Raw genomic sequence first — 24,400 nt, 5'->3', positions numbered from 1 at the left:
AGTGTGTGTGTGCATGTGCATGCAAGCATATGAGAAACAAAAACAGAGAAAGACACACAGGTACAGAGAGAGAGACACACAGAGAGAGAGACACACACACAGAAACACAGAGAGAGCCACAGAAACAGAGAGAGAGAGAGCCACAGAAACAGAGAGAGAGAAAAACAGAAACGGCAAGAGAGAGACACAGAAACAGAGAGCAAGCCACAGAAACAGAGAGAGATATTGTTGAATGTATGGTTATTTTGACCCTTGGTTATTGTTGTTACTGTTGTCCCGTTGACAATTTTGACTCTCATTTTTATATTGTAAATATCCAAAATAAGCTTTGGCAATATGTACATTGTTACGTCATGCCAAGAAAGCGAATTGAATTGAATTGAATTGAATTGAGAGAGAGAGAGAGAGAGAGAGAGAGAGAGAGAGAGAGAGAGAGAGAGAGAGAGAGAGAGAGAGAGAGAGAGAGAGAGAGAGAGAGAGAGAGAGAGAGAGAGAGAGAGAGAGAGAGAGAGAGAGAGAGAGAGAGAGAGAGAGAGAGAGAGAGAGAGAGAGAGAGAGAGAGAGACTTTAACCACTTCTGGGAGAATTGGAAAACACTAAACAAACAACAACATGAAGAGTTATCTATCCAAAATGGAGATGTATGGGTAAACCAATCTTTTTGGCCTTATAACAAAATACAAACCCTCCAACCAAAAAAGGCCTGTGGTGTTGATGGTATCGTCGATGAAATGATAAAATATACAGACAACAAATTCCAATTGGCTATACTTAAAATCTTTAACATCATCCTTAGCTCTGGCATCTTCCCCAATATTTTGAACCTGATCACCCCAATCCACAAAAGTGGAGACAAATTTTACCCCAATAACTACCTTGGGATATGCGTCAACAGCAACCTTGGGAAAATCCTCTACTGTATCATTAACAGCAGACTCGTACATTTCCACAGTGAAAACAATGTACTGAGAAAATGTCAAATTGGCTTTTTACCAAATTACAGTACGACATACCAAGTATTCACCCTGCACACCCTAATTGACAAAAAAAAAGTTCTCATGCTTTGTTGATTTCAAAAAAGCATTTGACTCAATTTGCCATGAGGGTCTGCTATACAAATTGATGGAAAGTGTTGTTGGGGGAAAAACATACAACATTATAAAATCCAGGTACACAAACAAGTGTGCTGTTAAAATTGGCAAAAAAACACACACATCTCTTTCCACAGGGCCGTGGGGTGAGACAGGGATGCAGCTTAAGCCCCACCCTCTTCAACATATATATATCAACGAATTGGCAAGGGCACTAGAACAGTCTGCAGCACCCGGCCTCAAACTACTAGAATCTGAAGTCAAATGTCTACTGTTTGCTGATGATCTGGTGCTTCTGTCACCAACCAAGTAGGGCCTGACAGCATCTAGATATTCTGCACAGATTCTGTCAGACCTGAGCCCTGACAGTAAATCTCAGTAAGACAAAAAGAATGGTGTTCCAAAAAAAGTCCAGTCGCCAGGACTACAAATACAAATTCTATCTAGACACCATTGCCATAGAGCACACAAAAAACTATGCATAACTCAGCCTAAACATCAGCGCCACAGGTAACTTCCACAAAGCTGTGAACGAGCTGATAGTCAAGGCAAGAAGGCCCTTCTATGCCATCAAAAGGAACATAACACTTGACATACCAATTAGGATCTGGCTAAAAATACTTCTTATGGCTGGGGGCAGTATTGAGTAGCTTGGATGAATAAGGTGCCCAGAGTAAACTGCCTGCTACTCAGTCCCAGAAGCTAAGATATGCATATTATTAGTAGATTTGGATAGAAAACACTCTGAAGTTTCTAAAACTGTTTGAATGATGTCTGTGAGTATAACAGAACTCATACGGCAGGCAAAAACCTGAGAAAAAATCCAACCAGGAAATGGGAAATCTGAGGTTTGTAGGTTTGCCTATCCAATATACAGTGTATTTGGGGTCATATTGCACTTCATAAGGCTTCCACTAGATGTCAACAGTCTTTAGAACCTTGTTTGATGCTTCTACTGTGAATAATGAGGTCCTGTGAGAGCAACCTGCGTTCCATCACATTTCTGAAGACAAAGGAATTCTCCGGTTGAAACATTATTGAAGATTTATGTTAAAAACATCCTAAAGATTGATTCTATACATCGTTTCACATGTTTCTACAAACTGTAATGGAATTATTGACTTTTCGTCTGACCTGCGCGTCATCAATTTGGGTTTTGGAACTAAACGCGCGAACAAAAAGGAGGTATTTGGACATAAATTATGGACGTTATCGAACAAAGCAAACATTTATTGTGGAACTGGGATTCCTGGGAGTGCATTCTGATGAAGATCATCAAAGGTAAATTAATATTTATAATAGTATTTCTGACTTCTGTTGACTCCACAACATGGTGGATATCTGTATGGCTTGTTTGGGCTCTGAGCGCTGTACTCAGATTATAGCATGGTGTGCTTTTTATGTAAAGTTTTTTTTAAATCTGACACAGCGGTTGCATTAAGGAGAAGTTTATCTAAAGTTCCATGTGTAATCTTTTATCAATGTTTATTATGAGTATTTCTGTAAATTGATGTGGCTCTCTAAAACATTACTGAACATAACGCGCCAATGTAAACTAAGGTTTTGGATATAAATATGAACTTTATCGAACAAAACATACATGTATTGTGTAACATGAAGTCCTATGAGTGTCATCTGATGAAGATCATCAAAGGTTCGTGATAAATTTTATCTCTATTTCTGCTTTTTGTGACTCCTCTCTTTGGCTGGAAAAATGGCTGTGTTTTTCTGTGACTAGGTACTGACCTAACATAATCGTTTGGTGTGCTTTCGTCGTAAAGCCTTTTTGAAATCGGATACTGTGGCTGGATTTACAACAAGTTTATCTTTAAAATGGTGTAAAAGACATGTATGTTTGAGGAATTTTAATTATTAGATTTCTGTTGTTTGAAATTGGCGCCCTGCACTTTCACTGGCTGTTGTCAAGTCAATCTCGTTAACGGGATCTCAGCCATAAGAAGTTAAAGAACCCATTGCCCTTTATGGTTGTGAGGTCTGGGGTCCGCTCACCAACCAAGAATTCACAAAATGGGACAAACACCAAATTGAGACTCTGCATGCGGAATCCTGCAAAAATATCCCCTGTGTACAACGTAAAGCACCAAATAATGCATGCAGAGCAGAATTAGGCCGATACCTGCTAATTATCAAAATCCAGAGAATTCTACAACCACCTTAAAGGAAGCGATTCCCAAACTTTCCATAACAAAGCCATCCCCTACAGAGAGATAAACCTGGAGAAGACTCCCCTAAGCAAGCTGGTCCTGGGGTTCTGTTCACAACCACACACAGACCCCACAGAGCCCCAGGACAGCAACACAATTAGACCCAACTAAATCATGAGAAAACAAAAAGATAATTACTTGACAGAGCAAGCTAGAATGCTATTTGGCCCTAAACAGAGAGTGCACAGTGGCAGAATACCTGACCATTGTGACTGACCCAAACTTAAGGAAAGCTTTGACTATTATACAGACTCAGTGAGCATAGCCTTGCTATTGAGAAAGAGACGGAGAGAGAGACACACACAGAAACAGAGAGAGAGAGAGAGAGAGAGAGAGAGAGCGAGCAGGCTACAGAAACAGAGAGAGAGATACACAGAAGCAGAGAGAGAGAGAGAGAGAGAGAGAGAGAGAGAGAGAGAGAAACAGACAGAGAGATACATAGAAATGGAGAGAGGGAGACAGAAAAAGAGAGCGAGCCACAGAAACAGAGAGAGAGAGAGACACAGAAACACAGAGAGAGAAAGAGACAGAAACAGAGATACACAGAAGCAGAGAGAGAGTCACAGAAACAGAGAGCGAGAGAAAGAAACAGAGAGAGAGATACACAGAAGCAGAGAGCAAGTCACAGAAACAGAGAGCAAGTCACAGAAACAGAGAGAGAGTCACAGAAACAGAGAGAGAGTCACAGAAACAGAGAGAGAGTCACATAAACAGAGAGAGATAAAGAGACACAAACAGAGTGAAAGAGAGAGAGAGAGACACACACAGAAACAGAGAAAGAGACACAGAAACAGAGAGACAATACCAAAATACCAAAATATACGCTTGCTTTATCGACTTCCAAAAAGCATTTGATTCTATTTGGCGTACAGGACTGTTCTACAAAGTTATTGAAAGTGGTGTAGGGGGTAAAACATATGACATAATTAAATCAATGTATACTGGCAATACGTGCAGCATTAAAATTGGCAAGAAAATAACATAATTCTTTAACCAGGGGCGGGGCCTTCGCCAGGGTTGCAATCTGAGCCCTGCACTCTTCAATATTTACATCAACGAATTGGCCACTATTCTAGAAAAATCCTCAGCCCCTGGTGTTAGTCTCCACAATTCAGAGGTTAAATGCCTACTCTTCGCAGATGACCTATGCCTGCTGTCACCCACAGCACATGGCCTACAACAGAGCCTGGACCTGCTAGAGCAGTACTGCCAGGCCTGGGCCCTGGCAGTAAACCCCAAAAATACTAAAATAATGATTTTCCAGAGAAGATCCAGATCTCAGGGAATTAGACCAAAGTTCTCAATTGGTACAAAATATATAGAGTACTGCACACACTACAATTACTTAGGTTTAAAAATAAGCTGGACACCTTAATGAGGCAGTGAATGAACTGAGGGAGAAAGCACGCAGGGCATTCTACGCCATTAAAAAGCAAATTCAAATTGAAATACCGATTAAAATTTGGCTAAAACTAATTGAATATGTAATTGACCCATTTGCACTTTATGGTAGCGAGGTGTGGGGTCCACTTGCAAAACAAGATTTCCTCAAATGGGACAAACACCCCATTGAAACCCTGCATGCAGAGTTCTGTAAGATTCTCCTACATGTCCAGAGGAAAACTACAAACAATGCATGCAGGGCAGAATTAGGCCAATATCCCCTTATAATAAAAACTCAAAAAACAGCAATTAAGTTTTGGAAACATCTAAAATACAGTGATATCATATCACTACCAAGCCCTGCAATGCCAAGAGCTGAGCAAAGAAAATAGTCCCCTCATCCAGCTGGTCCTGGGGCTGAGTTCACAAACCTGTTCTACTAACACACTGAAGCCTCAGGACCAGAACATCCAATCAATCAGAATAAACCTAATTACAACACAGTCAAAACAAAACTATATTGTTTATTGGGAAACACAAGCACAAACACAAAGCAAAATGCAGTGCTATCTGGCCCTAAATCGACAGTACACTGTGGCTAAATATTTGACCATGGTTACTGATCAAAACCTTAGAAAAACCTTGACAAAGTACAGGCTCAGTGAGCACAGCCTTGAAATTGAGAAGGGTAGACACAGGAAAACCTGGCTCCCTGTAGAGGAAAGGCTGTGCAACCAGACGGAGCTGCAAAATGTCAAAGATATACAACAATTAGAGAGTGTCATTTCCCCAAATTTGAAACCCTTATTCAAGGTAAAGACCTCTCTGATGAGAGTAGGCTACCAGTCCTGTTGGGGGAGGACGCAGAGAGCTGTGGGTTGGCAGCGCACTACATTGCTGCCTGCCATAATTTGAGGGACAGTGTCTGACAAACTAATCAACCTGCACATGTACTCTACTGTATGCTTATTGTTATTGTTGAATGTATGGTTATTTTGACACTTAGTTATTGTTGTTACTGTTGTCCCATTGACAATTTTGATTCTCATTTTTATTTTTATATTGTAAATATCCAAAATAAGCTTTGGCAATATGTACATTGTTACGTCATGCCAATAAAGCAAATTGAATTGAATTGAAACAGAGAGAGACAGAAACAGAGAGAGAGAGAGAGAGAGAGAGAGAGAGAGAGAGAGAGAGAGAGAGAGAGAGAGAGAGAGAGAGACAGAAACACAGAGAGAGAAACAGAGAGAGATACACAGAAGCAGAGAGAGAGAGACAGAAACAGAAAGAGAGAGAGAAACAGAGAGAGACAGAAACAGAGAGAGAGAGAAAGAGTCACAGAAACAGAGAGAGAGAGAGATACACAGAAGCAGAGAGAGTCACAGAAACAGAGAGAGAGTCACAGAAACAGAGTGAGAGATACACAGAAACAGAGAGAGATACACAGAAGAAGAGAGAGTTACAGAAGCAGAGAGAGAGTCACAGAAACAGAGAGAGATACACAGAAACAGAGAGAGAGAAACAGAGAGAGATACACAGAAGCAGAGAGAGAGATACACAGAAGCAGAGAGAGTCACAGAAACAGAGAGAGTCACAGAAACAGAGAGAGAGAGAGAATTGAAATTGGATTGAAATTTAATTGAATTGAGAAAGAGACAGCGAGAGAGAGATACAGAAACAGAGAGAGAGTGAGAGAGACAGAAATAGAGAGAGAGAAACACACACTAGGAAACACAGAGCGAGAAATGTGCATAACACGTCATGCCAATGAAGCAAATTTACATTGAAATTTAATTGAGTGTCCTCAGTTTCTGTGCATGGCAGATCTGATTCTAAAATCACCACAGGAAGGAAGGAAGGAAGGAAGGAAGGAAGGAAGGAAGGAAGGAAGGAAGGAAGGAAGGAAGGAAGGAAGGAAGGAAGGAAGGAAGGAAGGAAGGAAGGAAGGAAGGAAGGAAGGAAGGAAGGAAGGAAGGAAGGAAGGAAGGAAGGAAGGAAGGAAGGAAGGAAGGAAATATCTGGGGAATAAAGAGAATGTTTATTATTCCAGATTCCAAAATAGAACATTATATTTTTAGCTTTACTGGCTGTGTCAAGTCTTATTGTTACACAAATAGACACGACACACACACCCAAACCACTTCACAGTATAATTAGTGGCAGGTGTATAGGTGATGATGTGTATAATAATACATGAATACTGAGCTCACTTACACAAACAAGCATACTCACTGACTCACCCACCTGCCTTTCTGACCCATATAAAATGTGCGCTTTCTCTCTATAGCTGCGCCCCCTCCTCATTCGACTCTCCACTCCTACGCGGCTCAATCTCAACGTCACTTACATGCTCTTCTCTTCTATACAACCACCTCTCTCTGCCTGATCCACCTGCCTGTCCCCCAGGCAACTATACTCATCCCTCTCTCTCGGCCTCTTTATCTCTCTCTCTTCTCTATCCGTCTCTCACTCCCTCTCTCTAAATATATCCCTCTCTCTCCACTATCTCTCTCCACTATCTCCCTCTATTTATAGACTTCCCTCTCCATTTCTCTCTCTCTAGCTCTCTCGCCATCTCTCCCTCCCTCTTTTCCTCTCTCTCTCTCTCTCTCGCTCCTGTACACATCTGACACACTTTCTCTTTTTCTGCCTCCACTCCTCTCAGCAACCACATTAGTAACCAGTACAGGGAACAGAGTGAGAGGGCGACAGAAGTACTGTTACGAACTCCAGAAATGGCCCCTAAAAGAGAACCATCTATTAAGAAGACTCCATCGCCTGTGGCCCAGCAGCCCAGACTAGGGCCTCCTTTCCCTTGCCTCCCCTCAGCTAACCCTGCCCAGCCAAGGTCAGCTCCAGAACAGAAACCCAGGATGCTGCGACCCTCTGATTCTCCATTTGACCCCAGCACCATGGAGGTGAGTGGAGGTGCCTCCCACAGCACCCAACTCTCTCTCTGTGTGAGTGTGTGTGTGTGTGTGTGTGTGTGTGTGTGTGTGTGTGTGTGTGTGTGTGTGTGTGTGTGTGTGTGTGTGTGTGTGTGTGTGTGTGTGTGTGTGTGTGTGTGTGTGTGTGTGTGTCTGTGCACAGCAATGACAGAGCTAATGTGGAACGCAATCCTAAAATCTAGATCAGTGGAAGTCTTTTTACAAAATGTATCGATACAGTGCTGAATAACTACTATGACTAATAGGGCATGCTGAAAATAGCCCAATGCTCCCATGTCATAATAGACTGGAAAGTAGGCAGAGCGATAGGCTGTTTCTTGAGATGCAAGCATTCAATCCATTTTGAAATATGCAGTTTACTACTATTGTTTTGTCCTGGGAAATGTTCGAGGCTCAAAGCATCTCAAATTATGTTTCTCAATAGCATGATGTGCTTACAAAGCGGACTCCACAAATCCTCTTCCAAATAATCTTCCTATTGTTTTATGAGAGACTAGTAGGAACCAAACTACCAGTATCATTGTGGTATAAAGATGAGTTGAGAACTAGGGCACTGCTATAGAAGCTGTCTGTGACTGACCTCCTCTGGGAGGGAGTGTGCTTATTTCTCTCCAGGAGATACTCTGCTATAACCTTGAGCCTTCCGCAGCAAACATTTACATATTCATATCCTGGGGGGGAAGGTTAGTGAAGGGAAATGAAATAAACTCGTTTTCTTTCCTTTATAAAAATGTTTGGTTAGAAATGTAAAATCACAGAGACATCACAATTGGTAGACCTATATTTGTGTTTCATCCACATTAGGCCTGTCGCTCTTGTTATGAAACATCCATAGCTTTGCTCTCATCAATGCTTTGTGTGTTACTTTGCAATAGAATTAGTGGTCTGCTGCATGTCTGTGTTGCGAGAGTTTATAAAGGGGTCAATATACCCATAGACTGTAAACACTCCTTGGCACTTTGTCCTCGTTGATCAGAGGACTAGACAGGTTGTGGCCTAGTCAATGAGCTAGTCTCAGAACCTAAGGAATCCAACACCATTTCTAGAACAGGCCAAAATGAAACATACATTCAGAGTATAATGTAGCTAGGCCTATGACAGTTTCAAAATGTTTTACCACGGATAAAAGAGGAAATTAGAAGATCTAGTTATATATCTAATAATGCTCCTGAGTGGCGCAGCGGTCTAAATTACTGCATCTCAGTGGAAGCCATCACTACAGTCCCTGGTTCGAATCCAGGCTGTATCACATCCGGCTGTGATTGGGAGTCCCATAGGGCGGCGCACAATTGACCCAGCGTCGTCCGGGTTTGGCCGGGGTAGGCCGTCATTGTAAATAAGAATTTGTTCTTCACTGACTTCCCTAGTTAAATAAAGGTTCAATTAAAATAAATATATATATACAGTATATATATATATCTTTGGTTTTACCATGGAAAAGGGCCAGGGCAGGGGCCACTACCCTGGCATAGCACCTGTCCATGGTTATGCGCACTGCGCAGATGCAGCACAGAGGAGCTATGACGAGCAAGTAAACACTGCTGGGGCTGTGCTAGTACTAGTAGGGCTTTTCCTTGCTGCCGACCCCTCACATTCCTCCAGCTCCCGACGTCTTCGACACACTCCAACAGCCACAGATATGGTGGGTTCTTCAATAACCTGTATTAACTAACTAGCTATCTATTCGATATCCTATTCTTATTTCGGGAATTGTAGCTATGTCGAATTAGCTAACAGTTCGTTAACTTTACTAGCTAACGTTAGCCAGTTTAATTGAGCAGAACTAACTAGCAAGTTAGCGTTATTGTAGCTAATTAGCTTACTGGCTAATGTTAGTCGCTTACTCGCCAGTTTAGCAACCCTAGCTTATCGATATAAAGTGGTATACCAGTAGCTAAATCTCAATATAATTTGCCATTGTCTCCAAATGTCACCCAGATGTTAGTATTTCTCACTGACTAGTAACGTTAGCTAGCTAGTTCCTAGATAAGGGTGTGATAGAAAGTTGTCTGCCTAGCTAGCTAGCCACAGGTCTTTCGCAACAGGATTTTACAAAATCATAGTAGCTAGCTAACTTTATCTTTCTTTGAACAGTCTGACTTCTCAGAAGATCAAATCATGGGTGAGTTACACATTTTGCTAACTAGATTAGTTAGCTAGCTAATTTTCCCAAACTTGACCAACTATTGCATGTTGCCATCCTCAACTCAGAGACAAATGCCACTTATTTTTCTTTCTTGCTTGTCTTACTTTTTCTTTACTGGCTATCATCTGCTTTATGCCTTGTCTGTCATTCCTCCTATAGTAGCAAAGTTACTACTCTTTCCTTACTGCTTGTTCTTTCCAGATTGAGTTTAACCTGGATCAAATACACGGTGAGTTATTGGCGAATGACCCTAAAATTTGGCCCCTGAGTCTTGGACCTGAATCTAACCGTGTTTAAAGCATGTTGTTGGTCTGATACAGTTGCTGAAGGCTGTGATAGCCAGTCACACCATGGATATTATGTTACAAGGTGTCACTGGTCTATTTTATGACAGACTGAGTCTTACCTGTTATTTTAGCCCATTGTGTCATGTCTGTTTCCTGTTTTTTACTGTCAGTAGAAAGTCTGTTTTATAGCTAGTTTCATCCTCGTTAGCTCAGATCCAGTATACAAGGTAGTAATAGGCTCCTGGTGTGTTTTGTTAGTGCATTTCTATAGACAGGAAACCTTTTGCATACCATAGGTCGTCACTCCACTTTCTGTGTTTGCATCAAACTGCATACATTCCCAATTGTCCCGTTCCCATGTACCATAAAAGTTTGCATGCTATCTTAGTAGCTTGTCATCTCCCCTGGAGTGTTCCCTTTCCTTTTTTGGAGTTAGACACAGACTAACAGACTAGTATATGAGTCTTCTCCACTCCCTGGCTTGTTTAATCATGGTTGACAATACAGCTCTCTGTCCCTCGCTCCTCCATGACCTAATATGGTGTTGGGAAATGGAACTCAGCGGGCCATGAGGGAAGAGGGAGGCACATTCCTGAGAACAGGAAAAATTACAACAGTGCTGTGTTTGCCTGTAGTTCTGAAGGGATATCCCATACTCTGCAGGCCAGGGTTGTGGTCAATTTCAATTCAGTCAATTTGGGAAGTATATGGACACTTAATTTAAATGTACATCATTTTCAGTTTACTTCCTGATTTCACAGAATTGAACAGGAATTGGCCCCTAGTCTGATAAGTGGTCCTAGAACCGAGAGACCGCCACCAAGCGCTTACATAATTTCTCCTTCTAGGCCTTTTAGTGGCTTATGGGCCCTTTCTAGTTAGTTCGGCCAGCTTCTTTATAAGACTTTGCTACTACTAATCAACTTGTTTGTTTTAAGGAAATGTTCAGCTGAATAGTTTAAAAAAAAATTGAAACCAAATAGACTGATCTCAATAACCTATGGTTGAGATGCTTTGGCATTGTCATTGCTTCTGCACTGTCTGCTATGGATTTAGTGTTTTCTGTGCCCTACACTAACACTCAGTAGAAACCTGCATGCCTCCTTGGAAGGCTTAGATAACATCTCCCGACCTTATATTACGCAGACCTATTTAAGGTCATCAAATATTCAGATGGAAGTAAATGCACAAAAGAGATTACGACATCTGAGAACTTACCGGTGTGAAGACTCAAGTGTTGGTTACATAGGAATTCATATCAGATTTTTCCCCCCCCTTGTTGATATTTGAGTCTACAGTGTTAGCCTAATTAGGCACATTTACAAAGCTCATGGTAGTTAGTGTAGGCTGTAGCAGGTGAGCCTCTTGTGGCTGTTTAGTTTGACTTGTTTGTCATCACTTGTTAATGTGGATGCGGACTAGGCTAATTCCCTTAGTGAACTGGGTGTTGTGCCATTAAAAGGGGAACCGTTCTCATATGTGGCTACATTGGATAATGTTCCCCAGCCTTGCTTAGGTAATGTCATTCTGCTCAGGTGTTTTCTTCCCCCATCTACTCCGCTGGCCTCAATTAACCTAAACAACAGACCCCGTTATCCAGGGTAGAGTCTGATATGCGCCTTCGTGTAAAATGAGCTGTCTTCTGTCGAAATCACACGGAGAGACCCCCGTCAACGGCGCAAAATTTGCCGCCGTACCTATGCTAAAGTCTTGTTGCTTTGCTAGCTTTTGGTATTTTATTAGGGTCCCCATTAGCAGTTGCAAAAGCAGCAGCTACTCTTCCTGGGGTCCACATGAAACATAATGCAGAATGACATAATACAGAACATCATTAGACAAGGACAGAACTACATACATTTTTAAAAAGGCACACGTAGCCTACATATCAATGCATACACACAAACTGTCTAGGTCAAATAGGGGAGAGGTGTTGCTTTATCTGTTTTTTGAAACCAGGTTTGCTGTTTATTTGAGCAATATGAGATGGAAGGAAGTTCCATGCAATAAGGGCTCTATATATATAATACTGTACGTTTTCTTGAATTTGTTCTGGATTTGGGGAAAAGACCCCTGGTGGTATGTCTGGTGGGTGTGTGTGTCAGAGCTGTGTATAAGTTGTCTATGCAAACGATTTATGGATTTAACACATTAATGTTTCTTATTAAAAGAAGTGATGCAGTCAGTCTCTCCTCAACTCTTGGCCAAGAGAGACTGGCATGCATAGTATTAATATTAGGCCTCTGATTACAATTAAGAGCAAAACATGCCGCTCTGTTCTGGGCCAGCTGCAGCTTAACTAGGTCTTTCCTTGCAGCACTGGACCACACGACTGGACAGTAATCAAGATTAGACAAAACTAGAGCCTGCGGGACTTGCTTTTTGGAGTGTGGTGTCAAAAAAGCAGAGCATCTTTTTTATTATGGCTAGACCTCTCCCCATCTTTGCAACCATTGAATCTATATGTTTTACCATGAGAGTTTACAATCTAAGGTAACGCCAAGTAATTTAGTCTCCTCAACTTGTTCAACAGCCACACCATTCATTACCAGATTTATAAAATAAAATATTTATTTATATAGCCCTTCTTACATCAGCTGATATATCATATATCAGTGATCGGTAAGCTGCTCTGGCAGTTGATGCTTAAAGATAGAGAGGGAGATATAAGACTCCAGCTTCAGTGATTTTTGCCATTTGTTCCAGTCATTGGCAGCAGAGAACTGGAAGGAAAGGCGGCCATAGTAAGTGTTGGCTTTGGGGATGACCAGAGAAATATACCTGCTGGAGCGCGTGCTACGGGTGGGTGTTGCTATGGTGACCAGTGAGCTGACATAAGGTGGGGCTTTACCTCGCATAGACTTATAGATGACCAGGAGCCAGTGGGTTTGGCGACAAATATGTAGTGAGGGCCAGCCAGCGAGAGCATATAGGTCGCAGTGGTGGGTAGTATTTGGGGCTTTGGTGACAAAAAAGAGGGCACTGTGATAGACTACATCCAGTTTGCTGAGTAGAGTGTTGGAGGCTATTTAGTGAAAGACATCGCCAAAGTCGAGGATTGGTAGGATAGTCAGTTTTACGAGGGTATGTTTGGCAGCATGAGTGAAGGAGGCTTTGTTGCGAAATAGGAAGACGATTATAGATTTAATTTTGGATTGGAGATGCTTAATGTGAGTCTGGAAGGAGAGTCTAACCAGACACCTAGGTATTTGTAGTTGTCCACATATTCTAAGTCAGAACCGTCCAGAGTAGTGATGCTAGTCTGGCGGGAGGGTGCAGGCAGCAATCAGTTGAAGAGCATGCACTTAGTTTTACTTGCATTTAAGAGCAGTTGGAGGCAACGGAAGGAGTGTTGTGTGGCATTGAAGCTCGTTTGGAGGTTTGTTAGCACAGTGTCCAAAGAAGGGCCAGATGTATACAGAATGGTGTCGTCTGCGTAGAGGTGGATCAGAGACTCACCAGCAGCAAGAGCAACATCATTGATGTATACAGTGAAGAGAGTCGGCCCGAGAATTAAACCCTGTGGCACCCCCATAGAGACTGCCAGAGGTCCGGACAACAGGCCCTCCGATTTGACACACTGAACTCTGTCAGAGAAGTAGTTGGTGAACCAGGCGAGGCAGTCATTTGAGAAGCCAAGGCTGTTGAGTCTGCCGATAAGAATGTGGTGATTGACAGTCGAAAGCCTTGGCCAGGTCAATGAAGACTGCTGCACAGTACTGTCTTTTATCGATGGCGGTTATGATATTGTTTAGGACCTTGAGCGTGGCTGAGGTGCACCCATGACCAGCTCGGAAACCAGATTGCATAGTGGAGAAGGTACGGTGGGATTCGAAATGGTCGGTGATCTGTTTAACTTGGCTTTTGAAGATTTTGGAAGGGCAGGATGGATATAGGTCTATAACAATTTGGGTCTAGAGTGTCTCCCACTTTGAAGAGGGGGATGACCGTGGCAGCTTTCCAATCTTTGGGGATCTCAGACGATACGAAAGAGAGGTTGAATAGGCTAGTAATAGGGGTTGCAACAATTGCGGTGGGTCATTTTAGAAAGAGAGGGTACAGATTGTCTAGCCCAGCTGATTTGTAGGGATCCAGATTTTACATCTCTTTTAGAACATCAGCTGTCTGGATTTGGGTGAAGGAGTAGTGGGGAGGGGGCTTGGGCAAGTTGCTGCAGGGGGTGCTGAGATGTTGGCCGGGGTATGGGTAGCCAGGTGGAAAAAATGGCCAGCCATGGAAAAATGCTTGTTGAAATTATCGATTATCGTAGATTTATTGGTGGTGACAATGTGTCCTATCCTCAGTGCAGTGGGCAGCTGGGAGGAGGTGCTCTTATTCCCATGGACTTTAGTGTCCCAAAACTTTTTGGAATTAGTGCTATAGGATTTCTGTTTTATAAAGCTAGCCTTAGCTTTCCTAACTGACTGAGTATATTGGTTTCTGACTTCCCTGAAAAGTTGCATATCACGGGGGCTATTCGATGCTAGTGCAGTCCGGGCCAGGTCGATTAGAAAGGCCTGCTCATTGAAGTGTTTTAGGGAGCGTTTGACAGTGATGAGGGGTGGTCGTTTGCCCGCGACCCATTACGCATGCAGGACATGAGGCAATAATCTTTGAGATCCTGGTTGAAGACAGCAGAGGTGTATTTAGAGGGCAAGTTGGTCAGGAGGATATCTAAGAGGGTGCCCATGGTTACGGATTTAGGGTTGTACTTTGTAGGTTCCTTGATCATTTGTGTGAGATTGAGGGCATTAGCTTAGATTGTAGGATGGCCAGGGTGTTAAGCATGTCCCAGTTTAGGTCACCTAACAGTACGAACTCTGAATTGATTGTCCCCCATCGATCTTCACATATGGTGTCCAGGGCACAGCTGGGGGCTGAAGGGGGTGGCAACGGTGAGAGACTTGTTTCTAGAAAGGTGGATTTATAAAAGTAGAAGCTCGAATTGTTCGGGCACAGACCTGGATAGTATGACAGAACTCTGCAGGCTATCTCTGCAGTAGATTGGAACTCCGCCCGCTTTGGCATTTCTATCTTGTCGGAAAATGTTATAGTTAAGGATGGAAATTTCAGGATTTTTGGTGGCCTTCCTAAGCCAGGATTCAGACACGGCTAGGACATCCGGGTTGGCGGAGTGTGGCACACAGCACAAAGCTGCATTTAAAAAAACAATGTAGCCTATTTGACTGATAAACCTTAGCTTGCAGGCAAATACATTTTAAACTACATCTTTAGTCTACTTAGCATAGGGAAGATCATAACAATTCCTATTCTGCACACGACCCACACAATTTATCTTCTTATTAAACAGATCTGCTTTCTAAGTTGACGCTTGCGGTCCATCTATTTTCTCTCATTAACTCATATGCGTTCTATTTCCAGTGTGAGCACACTCGTTCACTCGCTTAAAAAGAGAAAGGTTTTTGTTTGAATTGGGCTTCAGGCTACCCACTCCACTGTAGTTGGTGCTCTCTCATTTTACTTTCCTACGTGCCACCGTGTTGATCCCGCTGGTCAGGTGAAGGGAGACCATGATTCGTTCATTAATGGAATAAGCTGATGTTAAACAATGCCAAGTTCACTAACCTGTTATTCTAGCAAAAACTACCTGAAGTAATACACACATTATCAGTTATCATATTGATTGGTGTCTTTCTCTGGCCTGTCTTACTTATCCAACCTCTCTTGCATTTCCAACTTGTTCACCATCTTCCCGTCTAGATTTTTTTTTTTTTCATCTCCTAACCATTTACCATCCCTCTCCCACACCCAATCATTCTCTCCTCGCACTCAACCATATCTCCCTCCCACCCTCTAGAGTTTAAGGAGGCTTTCCTCCTCTTCGACAGAACCGGCGATGGGAAGATCAGTTACAGTCAGTGCGGCGACGTCATGCGGGCGTTGGGCCAGAACCCCGTCAATGCAGAGGTCCTCAAGGTCCTGGGCAACCCCAAGGCTGAGGGTGAGGGTGAGATACAATAGAATACTGTATACTAGTGTTCTATTTCATTCTGTGCCCTAAACATATCTCTCTACCAGAACTTGTTTGGACCAGGGTTCTTTGAGTTTTCACAAGCGAAGGCGTTATCTGATGCAAAAATGATCTAACCGCCTTTGACCTAGCGATCACTTGTGCTGAAAGGGTTATAATGTTTAGACCCCTGTGTTCATTCATATCATCAATTCATTAATTTCCTCCATTTCTACTTCAGAGATGAACCACAAGATGCTTGACTTTGAGCAGTTCCTGCCCATGCTGCAGGCCATCGCTAAGAATAAAGACCAGGGCTCCTTTGAGGATTTCGTTGAGGGACTGCGCGTCTTTGATAAGGAGGGCAACGGCACCGTAATGGGGGCAGAGCTGCGTCACGTCCTCACCACACTAGGTGGGTTACTGGAGCGTCATTCTTTTACTCTCATCCACATCTGAGGAAAGACATTTCATGTATTTAATGCAGAATGCAAATCCCTGAGCAAAAGGTCATCTAATTTGGAAGTTGACTCAGAAAATATAAATCCCAAATGTCGCAAAGATAATCTCTGTAATGTGACAATTATTTTTTTAATCAAAGCACAAACATCAGATTTCAGAAGATTACCGATTTTTAAAGTGTTTTCTTTTTAAGTTCAACACCAATGAGAACACACAACTTTTGAACATAACAGTGTAGCTATTACTTTACTAATATATGAGTTTGTCTGTCCTTCAGGGGAGAAGATGACGGAGGAGGAGGTAGAGACGCTTCTTGCCGGACACGAGGACGCTAATGGCTGTATTAACTATGAAGGTGAGCGGGAGGGAGGGGGAAACGGAGAATGAAAGATGGAGGGAGGGAGGGGAAACGGAGAATGAAAGATGGAGGGAGGGAGGGAGGGGAAACGGAGAATGAAAGATGGAGGGAGGGAGGGAGGGGAAACGGAGAATGAAAGATGGAGGGAGGGAGGGAGGGGAAACGGAGAATGAAAGATGGAGGGAGGGAGGGAGGGGAAACGGAGAATGAAAGATGGAGGAAGGGAGGGAGGGGAAACGGAGAATGAAAGATGGAGGGAGGGAGGGAGGGGAAACGGAGAATGAAAGATGGAGGGAGGGAGGGAGGGAGGGAGGGAGGGAGGGAGGGGAAACGGAGAATTAGAGATGGAGGAGACACGGATGTGTTGTTGGGTCTGATTAGGTTAATAATGTGTTGTAAGTACCCCACCGACCTTCCACGACTTCTACTTCTAACCACAACACCCTGGTTATGCAATGATGACCGTGCATGTTTCCTTGCTGTGTGGAGAGAGGTAAAGTGCAGAAGTTGTGGCGGGGGAGGACTTCTGAGCTACAGCGTGCACAACATGAAGATATGGATGTTTTGGTGCAAAGGTTTGTTTATGCAGGGATCAATATTGATAGCGCAATCTTGCAGGTAGCCTTGAGGTTAAGAGCATTGGGCCAGTAACCGAAAGGTCGCTGGTTCAAATCCCTGAGCCGACTAGGTGAAAAATCTCTGCCCTTGAGCAAGGCACTTAACCCTAATTCCTCTTATAAGTCGCTCTGGATAAGAGCATCTGCTAAATGACAAGTGCCAATGTCGATGGCTGAATAAGTGGACAAGTTTGTTTTTCTATAACTTTACCGTTGAACCAGTTGGCTAAAGAACTGGATGGAGGCGGTGAAAGTACCAGCGATTACAATCTCCTGTGTCACTGCACAATGATGTAGCTCTGCAACGTTTTGTATACAGTAACTGTTCATGGTGATGGGAGAACCAGATTGTGAATACAAACCGAATTGGTAACATGCTGTGTAACTGTTCTTCCTCCACAGCGTTTGTGCGTACCATCATGTCTGGCTGAGCGCCGGTATGAGCAGGGCAGCAGAGGGTATACTGTAGAGCCTACTTGAACAACGGGCTTCTTCTCAGGCTCTCCTGCTTTAGGCATCCCTGCAAAACATACACACAAAAGCTGTTATTTGCCTTGTAAACCCATTGTACATCTTGCAGTGGGATAGCCTGGTGAGAGAGAGCCCTGTTGTAGGGCAGTTTGGACTGGAGGTTTTGACTCGTTGGTAGACTCCCTGTTCTCTCCTGCTGCCCCCTGTCTCTCTCTCCTACCCTGAGCCTGGCTGCTACAGCAGGCCCCTCTGCATGTCTGGATATCCCCTCTGTCTGAAGAATTAGTGGAATCTCATTTGTATTCCTCGCTTCCTCTGACCTTTTCCTTCAATGCGTTTTGAGAAGGAGAAGAGGAGAGAGGAAATACAATTGATATTCACCCTATAGAGGGGTAGTTTATACATGCAGAGCACTCTAGCAGGAGTGGTTGTTGTACTCCATGTTGTGTTCGGAGCTGGGCTGGATAATGTAATTGAGCACCTTTTGCAGCAGGTTATTACCCACAATGCAATTTTCTCATTTGGGCCTCTCATCACATGAATTCCATGCTGCCACAAATAGGCAGTTTGCTTTGGAAGTCTCTCTGTGGAAGCCCCTACATGAGAATTAACACTAAATTGACCATTTGAATCAATGTGAGCATATCTTATATATTCCCCCAACTCTGACTCAACAGACCAGTCACTCCTCCCTTTTACTAACCCCAGAATTGCAGTGAGTTTGCTATTTTTTGCTGGCGATATCTTCTCTCCTTATGGACACTGATTATAGCTGAGTGCTATTGTGATCTCTGTAGACCCCCCCCCCCCCCCCCCAATCTCTCTCTTCCAATCTCTTCCCCCCTGATCCGTGCCTCATAGAGAAAACAAAGATGGTTTCTCTTCTTTAACGGTCTCTTGGATCCTAGAACAGTCATCCTGGCCAAATCCATCCACTTTGGCTGAGTAGGAGATACTGTAGAGATGATCTCTTAACCTCTGTCCTCCTCCCTCGCCCCCACTTTCCTCTACTCATGGACTTAGAGAAACAAGGGATGTACCTCCTACAACAGCATCCCTCAACAATGTTGAGGTCGAAGGGTTCATTTTCAAAACAACCAGGATGTTGCTGTATTTGGAGTGGATTTCCCCCAATTAGCTGTGAATTGGGATTCTAATGTTGTTTTTTCTCTCTCTTCCTCTTTCTTTACATCACAGAACTCGTCCGGATGGTCATGAGCGGTTGAAGATCAGGAAGAACATTCCTTCCTATTCTTCGTTTTCACCCTGTTTATGTCTGTGACACATTTCCCCTCCTTTTTGCAACTAGTTTCCAGTCCTGCCCGCTTCCTGTGCAATCTTATTATATCTTCACGTTTCTTTTTTCTTTCGAAAGTGCCTTTACATTCCCAAGTTAAGACCATTAGTGACCCAAGCTTTTTTTAAATTGTTTTAATGCGTCAGCCTGGTCCATTGAATTAAGAATAAGACCAACTTGCATGTAATTAGAAGCTTGTGTGCTGCTGGCGTGACCAGCAATAACATTCCGAGAGAGAGCACTTCATACCAACTGTTTGCGCCGTCTTGCCTGTTGCCAACTCTGTCAATGGTATGACAGTGACAGCAATGGAGTTGTCAAGACCGCACAAAAAGATCTGAGACCAGGCTAATGAAGACTTGCTTTGGCTGGGAATGTCTCCCTTCCTATCGCTGCCAGAGCTATGCAGTTAGTTAACCAATATGTATAAGAAGCCATACAATCATGACGACATAGAAATCCATGAGCGGTTCAGTGAATTTTTTTTCTTTTTTCTTCCATTTATTTGTTGCAGCGTTCCAATAAAAAAATGATTTTCTGAAAACATTTTTTTCTTCGTTTTTTTTCTAACAAATTAAAATTGTGAGAACGTGATTTGACAGGGTGAACATAATACACCTATGAGTGTTTATTGTAAAATACTTTTTAAATCATTTTGTTTACCTGACTAATTTTGTCTTTTAATTAGTGCTCAGAAATGTGTTGCAAACTATTAAGTGGGCACAAGAGGGCAGTGCTGTGTCTGTTGCAAAAAGACCATTGTACTCGGCACATCCAAGCAACGTCTATTGTATGTTTTGTGAATGACAGGTTAGGCGGTAACCATAAACCCACAATGAAACCAAAACTAATTGAATGACTACAATTCTAACAGTCTGCTTTTTATTAAATATTGGCATAATGAGTTTGCACTGTTGGAAAAGGCATGCTCTAAATCAATGGGAATAGTTTTCACTTCATATAACATGTTTCTATAGTTACGAAGTTCTCTTGTAACCAGTGTAATATAATTGTTCTAACACTCTTAAGAGAGCTTTTATGTCTTTTACAACCACTTCAATCTCAACTTTCCTCGGCGCTGACTGAATTTTAAAAAGATAATTATTGCGTTGAGATTGTACTACAGTTAATTGATCAGTGTGTGATCCGGTATGACAATGTTCTGGATTGGAACATGAAACTGTATGACAGTGTTCTGGAACATTCCCAGTAGAATCCTGTATGTTATGTTGCTTAGTGTGCCAAGACCGATTCCTCTCTGGCTTCCTGACCTTTTCCTTATTCCCCTCACAACCAGTCAACTATTTCCTCTCATTAGGTACCAAGAGATCTATCGGTGTGTGTGCGTGCAAAAGATAAGGTATCATAGCACAGGGGTGAATAGGTTGTCCACTAATTACTGAGCGTACGTGCACAGGCCTGTGTTTGTGTTGGATGTAAGTGAAGTGTATTGATTATTTTAAACCTGCAATTTGTGAGCGTGTGATCCTCGTGGCTCTGCATTCGACAGGGGAACCTCTAATGGCCTGCAACCTGCCTCAAAACCTCTCCACCAATTAATTTTACACTGGAATCTATCTGCCAGGACTACTGGAGAGAGCAAGCGAGGGGGCTGAGCACACACACACTTTTGCTTTCTGTATTTTTCTCACACACACATGCACACTCTCCCTCTCACACACGCAAAGATCCACCCCACTCGCTCCCACAGGCAACAGATTCACCAAAGCCCTTTAAATCCAGAAGGCCATTAACTCTCTCCTTTAATTAAAGGTTTCCCTCTGCTCTCTGCCAATACTACAGGTACTGTAGTATTCAAGAACCAATCAAGGAGGAGGAGACATCGCCCTCTGGATGACTAAATATTTCAACAGTGAAATTGCAATAAAAAGGAGAGGGCAAAGATTACATACAAGCATAAATTAGTTCAACCTCACATTTGAAAATACTGGGGAAAAAACGTTTATCTGTCTAAATAGGAGACATCACTGGAGAATCCCAGAGATAAATGTCTCAATTAGCCTAGTAATTACCAGACTGAATACCACTGTGTGTCGAACATGTATGTGAACTTGTGAGATCAGGCTGCTTGCGAGGCTGTCTCAATGCTAATAATAGTTATAGCTAAACTAGGATGATTATTGAAAATTAAGATAATGGAAGATTTATCATTCAGCCACGTTCAGATTTTCGGACTCAATCGGCAGAGCACAGCTCTTGCACCACCAGGGTCGTAGGGTCTGGTTCCTATTGCCGCAACCCATGACTGTAAATCGCTTTGGATAAAAGCATAGGCTAAATATACACAGTTAAATCAGTTAGAGAGTGACAATGACAGTTTGAGGTAAAATCTCCATGCATATAATTCATGTATATGTTCATTTCCCGTCATTACCAGGCTTACATATTGATTTATTCTCTGAGAAAGTGACAGAGGCATGGGACTGACTATTGATTTTTTTTAAAGCCAGTTCGATAATCTGCTTCTAATGGTGTACATTTCAACTCTAACTAATCATGCGTTTTACATGACACGTTAAGCACAGAAACAGAAATCAAGATCACCTCAAATATAATGTATTGACATGTTGTTTTGATTTACCAGGCTCTCCATACATATGTGGAGAGTGATGTAGCTTATTCATCCTTATCATAATTATTTAGGAAGCATTTAAATAACATCCTAGATTTACCGAGGGTTACACGTGGTTTGTTGTGACAGCTAATACGTGTTGTTACAGGTCATAAGGATGACATAATAGAGCTTCGTAGAGCTTCAAATCCACATGCCTTAAATACCTGATACTTTTAAACCAATGTTACACTTCATGTCTGTTTAGTTCTGTCAAGATAGATATCCTTGCAATTTTAAAAATAAGATATTGGGTGGATTTTGTAGAGCAGGGTGTATTATCTACAACACAGGTCAATGTATTAATGTTTCATTGTAAGGCTGTGTCTTAACTAGACATATTGGAAATCCATGGAGGAAAGGTTGGTCTGAGGCAGTGGCCAAACGTTGGGAGTTCGATCCCAATCCTCTCTCTCTCACACACACACACAACCACACACAGCCACCTATCTCACAGGTCACATTTCCAATTCCACACAGACAGTTCAAGCACCAAGCAGTCGCTCCAAATGAATGTCAAATTAGTTTGTGTGTGTTTGTGCAAAAATGTGCTGTTTATTTATCCTGTTAACATAGTAGGCTACAACACAGTCTCCAGTCCATTTACAGTTGCTGGTGAATGTCATCCCCGGTATCCAAACCAGACATGTAAGAATAGTGACGTGAACAGCAGTGTTGTTGTTATAGATATTTTAATAGCAATTCTGTATACAACTTGGAAGCAACAGCTTGTCAGGCTTTCATCCCAATGGTACAGAGAGTAGTGTTTATACACATCAGATGGTTTTACATAATACTGAAAAGTCATGTTAGCTCCCAAAGCTAACGCCTCAGGCTTTAGCTCAGTGGGCTAACACGATCTTGCATCACACACTCACAATCCGGTTTTAATAACCAGTTCGTCTCACTCCGAATGTGGAATGGGTAGAACTGATGATCTTGGTTATACTATATGTACAGTTCACAATGTAAGTAGAAGAGACACATGGGATATGCTGTATAATTCAATGTACCAAGTGTTAGTGCACCTATACTGCGCCCCATTTCCCGATAGCGATGGGATTTGGGCTTACGTGTGTTTTAGAGATGCATGTTTCCTAGAACTGCTGTAGATGTAACATACGTTTCCCAAAACCCCACGCAGAGAAAACGTTCGCTGTCTGTCGTTGAGGCATGTGTCGATACTGATAGGATCGAAAGAAATTCAATGCTGGTCTCAGATCAGCTTTCTCAATTTAAATCTTACCTTAACGTTTGAATTATTCCACAATTCTGACGACGGATCAGCTCCTAGACAGATATTATCAACTACGGCTGCAAATATTGAGGCGTCTTATTCTAATGCTTACCCTATAATAATGCACTAAATCAAGATTTGGCACATCATTGAGCACGTTAGGCTACACATCATTAACTATATTGAGACAAATTACAGACAGCACCCAACAGTAGCAAAATATAACTCAATTGACATAGGCCAATAGCCTACTGTATCAATATTTTAATGGAGTCATCTGGTTTTAATTTGAAGAATATCTTGTATACCTCGCTTGTTTGTATCAATTGCAAAGATAATTGCAACTTTATATGTGTAGTGTTTTTACGTTATCTGCGGCTGAACCATGTGATTCTATGTTTAGCGGAGATCTTCTGTGTATAAAGTTACGCTGGAGGCCAAAAAGCATCTAACGCCGCACTTGGCTTTCTATGGGTGGTCTGAGGCATGCCATAGATTACGAGCGTTTTCACGTGCAACGTTAATAACGACGGTTTTGGAAAACAGCGTGAAGATTTTACGATGCTCCTACAAAGGTTTTAACAATGAATTTAGACTTAAGATGATTTTGGGAAGTCGGGCCCTGTACATTTTCTGATATCCTTACTTGTACACACTCTGAAATGTAAACACACAGGAGGAGTTAAGAAATTCACTTGGTCATGATGATTGCTTCAACACACAACTCTCTCATCACACACCCATAAAACACTTCATTGTAAAATGACATGCTCACCCACTCAGTCCAGTCTTTTGTGTTTGTTGCCATTTCAGTGTGTGTGTGTACTGTATGTGTGTGTATTTTGTGTGTGTGTTTGTATTCCACTCCTCTCCTTCCGTCCTCCCCTAGCCTCATGGTGTGATGGTTATAGAAGGTCAACCATCTGTGCTTAAACAGCTGGGTTTACTTTGAATGCTGTCTTCATTTTATTTTGTTATCATTTTTTTAATGTCCTTCCTTGTTTGGTATTTTTATAACTGAAATCAATAAACAATTGATAATTAAAAATAATACTATAACAGTAAAGCAGTTCCGTCCTAGATTATGAACAACAGGGATCATACTGTACTTTGAACTTTTATTTTGAAACAGCAGGGGACTTTTATTTTGAAACAGCAGGGGCTATTATTTTTTAAACAGCTAGCTAGGGGATGTGATTGGGAACTATCCAAGTGGTCTTAACTGAACTGCCCACTGGATTAGAGGGGGGTTAAATGTAGCGAAGTTGAGAACTG

General features: G+C 42.3%; 1 protein-coding gene across 2 annotated transcripts; it reads left to right on the top strand.

Moving 5' to 3' along the window:
• The first annotated feature begins 7,437 nt into the window (after positions 1–7,437).
• Positions 7,438–19,802, top strand: LOC120061014 (myosin light polypeptide 6-like). 2 transcript variants are annotated; one of them, XM_039010497.1, is made up of 6 exons: positions 7,438–7,620; positions 9,745–9,772; positions 15,899–16,042; positions 16,293–16,466; positions 16,791–16,868; positions 19,157–19,802. In XM_039010497.1, exons 1-6 carry the CDS (start codon positions 7,438–7,440, stop codon positions 19,183–19,185), a joined length of 636 nt encoding a protein of 211 aa, XP_038866425.1. In that variant the 3' UTR covers positions 19,186–19,802. The 2 variants fall into 2 exon arrangements, with proteins under 2 accessions (XP_038866425.1, XP_038866426.1); XM_039010498.1 differs by lacking the exon at positions 7,438–7,620 and adding an exon at positions 9,171–9,292 and having other exon boundaries at positions 15,899–16,048.
• The last annotated feature ends 4,598 nt before the right edge of the window (positions 19,803–24,400 follow it).

Source organism: Salvelinus namaycush, chromosome 16 (genome assembly GCF_016432855.1).
Source record: "Salvelinus namaycush isolate Seneca chromosome 16, SaNama_1.0, whole genome shotgun sequence".
NCBI lineage: Eukaryota > Metazoa > Chordata > Actinopteri > Salmoniformes > Salmonidae > Salvelinus > Salvelinus namaycush.
The sequence above is the reverse complement of the archived record's forward strand: the minus strand, read 5'-3'. Positions and strand labels throughout refer to the sequence as shown.

What these genes read in the sequence shown, in the direction of transcription:
- LOC120061014 (XM_039010497.1), top strand. Translation starts at nt 7,438, where the DNA reads ATGGCCCCTAAAAGAGAACCATCTATTAAGAAGACTCCATCGCCTGTG. An exon ending in GGGCAACCCCAAGGCTGAGG is followed by an intron (nt 16,043 to 16,292) that starts GTGAGGGTGAGA and finishes TTTCTACTTCAG; the next exon opens with AGATGAACCACAAGATGCTT. An exon ending in TGGCTGTATTAACTATGAAG is followed by an intron (nt 16,869 to 19,156) that starts GTGAGCGGGAGG and finishes TTTACATCACAG; the next exon opens with AACTCGTCCGGATGGTCATG.